Source organism: Monoraphidium neglectum, assembly GCF_000611645.1.
Source record: "Monoraphidium neglectum strain SAG 48.87 unplaced genomic scaffold scaffold01451, whole genome shotgun sequence".
Classification (NCBI taxonomy): Eukaryota; Viridiplantae; Chlorophyta; class Chlorophyceae; order Sphaeropleales; family Selenastraceae; genus Monoraphidium; species Monoraphidium neglectum.
The window spans coordinates 4,934-13,054 of record NW_014012177.1 but is presented as its reverse complement, the minus strand read 5'-3'; the positions used below and the strand labels follow the sequence as shown (position 1 = coordinate 13,054).

At 67.2% G+C, this 8,121-nt stretch overlaps 2 protein-coding genes across 2 annotated transcripts; both read left to right on the top strand.

Moving 5' to 3' along the window:
- Window positions 1-2,259: 2,259 nt before the first annotated feature.
- Window positions 2,260-3,380, top strand: MNEG_7925 (hypothetical protein; the record flags this gene model as incomplete). Its single annotated transcript, XM_014043605.1, has 2 exons — window positions 2,260-2,766; window positions 2,958-3,380. 2 exons carry the CDS (start codon window positions 2,260-2,262, stop codon window positions 3,378-3,380), a joined length of 930 nt encoding a protein of 309 aa, XP_013899059.1.
- A 1,674-nt stretch (window positions 3,381-5,054) lies between these two features.
- MNEG_7924 (Putative carrier protein PET8) lies at window positions 5,055-6,867 on the top strand (the record flags this gene model as incomplete). The annotated part of the gene is made up of 4 exons (XM_014043604.1): window positions 5,055-5,088; window positions 5,351-5,703; window positions 5,971-6,075; window positions 6,265-6,867. The coding sequence occupies 4 exons, from the start codon at window positions 5,055-5,057 to the stop codon at window positions 6,865-6,867; spliced, it is 1,095 nt and encodes a 364-aa protein (XP_013899058.1).
- Between the last annotated feature and the right edge of the window lie 1,254 nt (window positions 6,868-8,121).

The following is an 8,121-nucleotide window of genomic DNA, read 5'->3' as shown; positions in this document are numbered from 1 at the left end:
CAAGCGGACGCGATCGCTTGAAAAAAGCCGAAGGAACGTCCGGCGCTGCAGGCAAGCGAATCTGATCCCAGCAAAGAGCGAGCCGATGGAATGAACAGATAAACATTCGCGCGGATTAAGAGGCCGCGAGCACGAGCGAGGGTGCCCCGTCATATTCCGCTGGGGCCCGGCCCGGAGACCCGCAGTCTCTCAGTGTTCCACTGAGAGGATGTTCACGCATAAAACGGCGTCTGCGACGGGGGGCTCTCAGTGTTTGCTTAGCTTAGCCCGTCATCCTACGCCTGCACCTGCAGCGGCACACGTGTGTCTTTGCAAATGTGCGTCGGCGGCATACGGTAGGTGCGCACGAGCCTAAAGTTGCGCACTTGAGCGTGCTCTGCTGACACCTTGAGGCGCACGAGTTGCGCCTACACAGTAACGCCTTCGACACGCTGACGCCTACACATTACCGAGCTGACACTAACGCCTGTGCGACCCAAATGCCGCGTGCGTGAAGCACCGAGAACGCAATGCCTGAACAGCCCCGCTGCGCTTTGTGGCTGGCCAGCCTTGGCGCCCGGTACCTGGTTGAATGCCTGCAAAATCACCCCGGAACACCTGAGCAGCCCACGCCAAGCCGAAGGCTTGCAACGCCTGAGCGACTTGGGTTTGGCCCGCACCCAGCACCTACAGCGCGCAAGCGCCGCACCGAATACCTACAACTCCTGCGCCCCCGCCCCCCTCCCCCCCGCCGCCGGGCCGAACGCATGCCGGCAACGCCTGAGCGTCCGAGGCGGCCCTGAGCGCCCCGCGCTGCACCGCATCCTTCGCACGCCAAAATAGCAACCCGTTGGCACCGAGCACCTACAGCGCGCGAGCGCTGCATCGGGTACCTGAATCACCGGAGCGGCCCCCGCCGTGCCGAAGGCTTGCACAGCCCGAGCAATTTGGGGGGGGCGTCCCCGAGCGCCTGCACAGCATGGGCACCTTGAGCCGCACCAAATGCCAAGATCGCCTGATTAGCGGTTTGGCCCGCACCCAGCACCTCCCGTGCGCAAGCGCCGCACCGAGTACCTAAAACACCTGCGCCCTCCCCCCCCGCCGCCGGGCCGAACGCGTGCGACGCGTGAGCGAGCGAGGCGACCCTGAGCGCCCCGTGCTGCACCGTATCCCTAGAGCGTCAAATGAGCGACCTGATTGGCACCGCGCGCCTACAGCGCGCAAGCGCTGCACCGAGTACGTAAATCTTGCAACGCCTGAGCTACTTGGTTGGCCCTGAGCGCCTGCGCGGCCTGTGCGCCCCACACTGCACCGAATGCCTAGATTGCCTGATCAGCAACTTACGTGGCACATGATGCATACGGATGACGTACGCTGGTGACGAAATTGCCGACAGATGCTGGCACTGCCTGGGTTGACGACAAAGTGCCAAGCGCGCACATTCTCGCATCTCGCAGCGCACGCAACCAAGACACCGGGTAGAAGAAGCTCTGGAAGCGCAGAGAGTAGCACCGAGGTGCTCCTGAGGTTCCTCCGGACGCGATCGCTTGAAAAAAGCCGAAGGAACGTCCGGCGCTGCAGGCAAGCGAATCAGATCCCAGCAAAGAGCGAGCCGATGGAATGAACGGAGAAAGAATTCTCGCGGGTTAAGAGGCCGCGAGCACGAGCGAGGGTGCCCGGTCATATGCCGCTGGGGCCCGGCCCGGAGACCCGTAGTCTCTCAGTGTTCCACTGAGAGGATACACGTCAAGGAAAGCGTTGCAGTCCCGAAGAGGGCGTGCCGAAAGCCGCCGTGGTCGCAAAAGTCTCAGATACTGAAGATCTTTAGGATCGATAGAATATAGTACGAAACACGTCAGACTGATAAATGATGGTGAGCGCCTCCCTTGGCCCAGCGGCGCACCCTGCGTATGCATCGCGCTGCCGCGGCGCGCTGCTGGCGGCGCTCTGCGGGGACGCTCTGGGTGCACGCGTGGAGGGCTGTTGGGCTTGGGACGTGGCCAAGCAGTACCCAGATGGCCTGACATCCTTGGGGTCAAAGGGCACCTACACAGACGACGGACAGGTGCGGGGGCGGCAACTCCCAGGCGGTGCCCAGGTGCTGTGCGCTCCATCCGCGCCCCTCGTGTAAGCACAGATCCCGCGGATTCAGATGCTTTTTCTACCCTCCAAAAGGAGTGTCTCCCTTTGCGGCGCGAGCCCCGCGCAAAAGCCATGCACACCGTCTAAAAGCACCACGCCCATGCACCCAGCGCACGCATACGCCGCCACCTCCCTCAGATGACCCTGGCCCTCGCGTCGAGCCTCACGCGGCGCGGACGAGCCGACGCCTTTGACATCGCCGCGTCCTACATCGAATGGTTCGACCCGCGCCGCGGGTACGCGGCCGGCGCGCTTTCGGCGCTGACGTCACTGAGCCGCGGCGCCGACCCCCGGCAGACGGGCCGGATGCACATCCCCGACGGCAGCTACGGCAACGGCGGCGCCATGCGCATCGCGCCGCTCGGCCTGGCTTACCGCAACGCGCCGCGCGCCGCGCTCGCGCGGGCGGTGGAGGCCGCGCTCCTGCCGACGCACGTGCACCCCTGTGGGATCGACGGCGCGCTGATGCAGGCGGCGGCCGTCGCCTGGCTGTCGAAGCGGGGCGAGCCGGAGGGCGCCGCCGGAGACGCGGTTGCCGATGAGGGCTCAGGGCCGGAGGGGCTGCTTAGGCACCTCATTGATGTCGTGGAGACGGACACGGCAAAAGGAACGTTGGAAGTGCTGCTCTCACAGGTTCAGAAGAAGGTGGGTGGGGGTCATGTGCAGGCAAGGGGTCTACTCCACAGGCAGTGTTTGCAACCGTTTGGTAAGCACCATCCATCACGGCCTCTCGGCATGTCTGCCGGCGTGCAGTTGCATGCTTGCCACCGCCAGCAGCAGCGAGCCCCAACCGTCCCGGGGCAGAGTCCACACCCCCTCCATCTGGCCTGCCGCAGGCGCCCTACATTCAGCAGCCGCCCGTCGCGTCCTGGGCAGACCACCTGAAGTCCGCGGATTGGCTGGAGGGCGAGCTCGAGGTGTCCTCGGAAATCGCGCCCGGATTCCAGATGGAAGCGACCGGCGCTGCCGCCGCCGCGCTGTGGGCGCTGGTGTGCCACTGGGGCTCGCCCGTGGACGCCGTCGTGGCGGCCGCCCACGCCGGCGGCGACACCGACACGCTCGCGTCGATGGCGGGGGCGCTCGCGGGCGCGCTGCACGGGGACGGCTGGCTGCCTGCCGAGTGGCTGGGAGCGCTGGAGAACGGGGAGGGCGACGGCCGCGACGCCGCGCTCGCGCTGGCGGCGCGGCTGGCGGAGCTCGACTGCCGGGACCCGCCAGAGCCCTGGGAGGCCGCGGAGTGGACGGGGCCGGGGGCGTGACGGGCGGCGGTCGCCCGCCGGCGGCGGCGGCGGTGGTGGCTGCGCGCTTGGTTTTGGCGTCGTTGCAGCGAGCTCAATATTGTGACCCATTTGTGTATCAATCTGCTGCACAACAAGGGTTCAAATCCTGCTAAAAGGCATTAAAATATGATTCTGCCGATAATATGTGGCCTTCAAGGCCTGTCACTGGGCTGCTACTTGCACACAAAACACTGAGGAAAAAAGTCAAGACAGTGCCTCAAACATATTGCGAGCGCCAGGCCAGCACTGGGCATTGCACACCGTGGCGATCGGATGCTTTCACACTGCATGCTGTGTGTACACTACGCTGACCCCCGGAATGCGGGCAGGCAGAGCTGCTGCGTGACTGTTGTCGCAATCCGGCAGACGCCTGTATGCCCAAAGGGGCAATGTGGTTCGGCAGGGCCATTTGTATGTTGCAGACCGTCTGAATGGCGAAGAGTTTTCACAGCCCCTGCTCAGCCGTGTGGTTGCGATCAACTGCATGCTCGGCAGCAGTGCAGCTTCCCCTGTTGCTGGACCGCCCCGGGAGGCAGCTGGCGAGCATGCGCGATCGACGTTGTGGAGGTTGTTTAGCCCCCTTTCATGACGGCAAACAAAGGTGGCACCCCAAGCACGGAGTTGCTGATCCCTTTTTGAGTGGTGAGTGCTGTCACTGTGGAGACCTGCTTTGACATGGCCAGTTGCCTGAGATTGGTGGGCTGCGCCCTCCTCCCTTGAGTGCAGTCATCCGCCTTCCAGCTGACTGTCTGAGGATGAAGCGGTGCCCCCATCATGTGTGGCGCACCGATCAAGGCAAGGAGGAAGGGTGCCGCCTGGCCCGGGTGAGGGTCAAATGAATTCGAAGTACGGTAATGGCGGGCTCAGCGACCAAGCAGCTGCAGCAGCACCGGTGCAGGATGCCGTGCCCAGACCGAATGAAGCGCAAGACACAAATGGGCGTGGCGTTCACTACCGTACTCACCCGTCAAAGCATTCGCACACCTGGCGTTCACCAGCCAACTCGAACTGGCCTGCTCCAATCAGCCAAGCCCTTGGCACCAGCGGGCGATCCTGACAGCTTGCAGCGGAACGGTGTTTTGTGTGGCGTAGGCATACGACGCGGTTCCAAATTAAACCTTGCGGCAAGGTCAGGCAAGGTGCTTTCTCAAGGCGCTGACCCCGATCAGCTCAGGCCCCGCCAAGTGGCCGTGAAAGCCCCACATCATGGTGCGTGTGTCTTTCTGAGGCAGCATTGTACCATTATGGCCTAAGTGGCGGGCGGAGTGGTCGGGCGGCGATCTGATGGCAGTGCCAGGCCGAGGAGTGCCAAGCCTTGACCCCGTGATCGTGCCGAAGAGGGTCGCGAACGGACCATTGCAAACTTTTTGTTCTAATTTCGCACACGCGTGGTAGTCTTGGCCACGCTTGGGGCACGGTGGGGAAGGCACCGGTGCGCGGCCCCGCCCTCCCGCCCCTTCCCCCCAAACTCTGCCATGCTCCCCGCCGCGCGGCGACCTGCAGGCGACGGCCGTCAAGGCGCCAGATGCGTCGATAAGCTCAGCTTCGTCGTCCTCGCCGCCGTCGACGCCAGACAGCAAGCCCGCGCACGACGTCGTGGCAGGCGCGATGGCGCGCGCCGCGTCCCAGAGCACAATCCACCCGATCGACACCATGAAAGTGCGGATGCAGACTGGAAACCTGACAGGTGCGCGGTCCCTTCAGACCACTCCTCGTCGCAACAAGGGCGGTGGTGGCCGCGCCGGCGGCCGTTGCGCAGGGGCGGGGTCGTGCCACGAGCCGTAGTAGTTACAGCCCCGGGGCGCCGCGGTTACGCACCGGCGGCGCGCCAGCAATTGAGACGAAATGAGCGTTGGCGCCTCCCCTGCGGCCCCCGCCACAATCCCAAGCCAGCCACTCCCTCCAAAACTCTCCGGCGCCCCGCCCGCCCCCGCCCGTCCCCGCCGCAGGCCGCGCCGGCGCAGCGTCTGCCGCCAAGGGCGTCCAATTGTCGCTCAATGGCGCGGCACGCGAGGTCGCATCCCTCTACCGCGGCGTCCTGAGCGCAGCGACGGGCGCCGGCGTAATCATCGGCGCCTACTTCGCCTTCTACTCCACAACCAAGCGGTTCCTGCGGCAGCGGACATCTCTAGGGGAGGGCCAGATGGCATTTGTGTCCGGCGGCGTCGCCGCCGTCGGCAGCGGCGTGGTCAAGGTGCCCATCGCGGTGTGCATCCGCAGCGTGCAGGCGGGGGTGTACCCGAACGTCGTCGCGGCGGCGCGCTCCATCACGGGCGCGGCGGGCTTCTCGGGGCTGTTCACGGTGAGAACCGCTGCCGCTGCGGACAGCCATGGCCCGCGGCCGGGGTCACGCCAGCTGGGCCCGCCGCTGCGTCCGGTCAAGGAACGGCCCAGCCTGGCCTTGCGGAGGGCGTGCCCCCCGCCCGCTCAGCGCCTGCGAACCGAGCGCCCGGCTTGGTCTGCAGAGTCGCTGGTCCTTCAAAGCATGCTTCGCATTATCGTCGCCCCCTAGCGCCCTGCACACACCCCACCAACCGCCGCACCGTGCAACGCGCGGCCGCTCACCCAGGGCTTCCTGCCCACCATCATGGAGGACGTCCCGGACATGGCCGTGAAGTTCGCGGTCTACGAGACGCTGCGCTGCGTCCACGCCCGCGTCAGCGACGGGCGCCAGGTGCGCGCGCCCTTTCTCGGCTGCGATCTGACCCCGACCGCGGCCTGCGCTTGCTGCCTCTGTAGGCCCAGCTCGAGCGGCACAGCTCTCTGCCTGCTGCCACGGGCCCGTCACTTGCCCTTGACCGGCCATCTGGCAGCGATTTGTCACCAGCTCACCAGCTTCCCGGCACCTTCCACCCCGCCGCAGCCCTCGACCCTCGAGGACCTGCTTATGGGCGGGAGCGCCGGCGCCGCGGCCGCCGCCGCGACGACGCCGCTGGACGTGGTGAAGACCCGCATGATGTGCTCGGCCAGCACGCGCCCCACCTTTGCCGCCGCCGTGCGCGGCGTCGCCGCAGAGGGCCAGGGCGCACGCGCTTTCTTCAGAGGCGTCGGGCCGCGCGCGCTGTCCAACGGGCTGAACAGCGCGGTTTTCTTCTGCTTCTTCGAAGCGATCCGCCGCGTGCTGCTGCAGCGGCAAGCGGAGGCGGCCGCGGCCGCGGCCGCGGCAGCGGGCGGCGCGGCAGCGGGGGCCGGGAAGCAGCTGCGCGGGGCCTCGCGGAGGCGCGGCGCGGAGCCGGTCGTGCAGCAGCAGCAGCAGCAGCAGCAGCAGCAGCTGGCGCAGCTGCAGGCAGATTTGGCGGAGCAGGGCGGCGCGCGGCGGCAGCGACTGGCGCGGTCGAAGCAGCAGCAGCAACAGCAGCGCAGCCAGGTTGGATGGGGTGCAGGCGGGTCGGGCGTGGCCGGGGGCGGCGCCGCCGCGTGCCTGTCGCTTGCGCTGCCGGTGGGCCGCAGCGTGCGCTGGTGGTAAGGCTACTTGCTGCCCGGCGAGCGATGCGCATGTGCATCATGCAGGCGCATGCCGGCGCCGCGTCCCTGTGAGTCACGGCTCCCGCCAATTTGGAGCCCTTGTAGCGTAGCACTCTGTGTCCCTCTGTCTTCTGTTGGTTTCGATGCACCAATTTCCATGGGCGACAGTCAGCTTGCCTCGCACACCACCTCAACACGATGTGACCCGGCGCTGCTTTATCTCGCAGCAGTGCCCACTGCGCAACAAACAGCCGCACGCCGCTGCGCCCGCGCGGCCGCCGCAGCAGTGCACTCCGCGCAACAAACAGCCGCACGCCGCGGCGCCCGCGCGCCCGCCGCCGCCGCGGGCCCCGCCGCTTCCAAGAGCGGCGGGCAGCAGGGCCGGCCTGCGCCGCCCCCGCCCGCGGCGACACTCTCCCGCTACTGGCCCGCATAACAGGGGCCGCATTGCTACGCGGAGAACAGCCAAACCTCGGCGCCCGCGCCCCTCGATGGCGGGGCGCTGCGGGGCGTAGCGCCTGGCCCGCCGGCCGGCCCATGCCCAAACTTATGCCGCCGTCACCGGGCGCCAACGCTGCCCCTTTTCGTCGCGCCGGTGATTTGCACGCCTCCGAGCCCTCGTCGCCGCCTCTGTGTGGGAGGCCCCGGCCGCTGCATTCTTAATTATCGTCGTACGCATCACACCGTCTGCTGGCCGATTGGGCCTACCAGCCTCGATCCCAAACAGCCACATGCGCACGCGTCCCCGGGCCCGCGGCACGCCGCGTCGCACTCGCAACGGCCCCTGCCGCTCGCGGCCGCGGCCTGGCGGGGGCGGCGTTCCCAGGCGCGGCGTGGCGGCGGGCGGGCGCGCAGGCGCCGGCGCTCATCTTGCTGCGGGATGGAGCGGCTGTGCGGGTAGGCGGTGAGCGAAGAAAGCTTCCTCTTCCCCGTCCGTGCGGGTAGCTACGAGGAGCGGCGCGCGCACCCAATGTGTGCAGCAGTACAGTTTGACGGTCGCCGCAGGGCCGGCATGGGGCCCGGCCATGCACTTGGACGGAGGGCGCCTGTGTCTCATAAGCATGGTCAGCAAGAGCATGCTGCAAAGTCGAAGAATGCCGGGCGTGCGCACGTGTGTATGCCGCCCGCCCAAGGGCGCCGCGCCGCGCCTCGCTGTTACTGGACGTGCGCTGTTACTGGACGTAACCTTGGCTTTGCATGGGCGCGCAGCGCGCGAGCCCACTGGCTCGGCGCGGGGGGCGGGGCGCGGCACGGC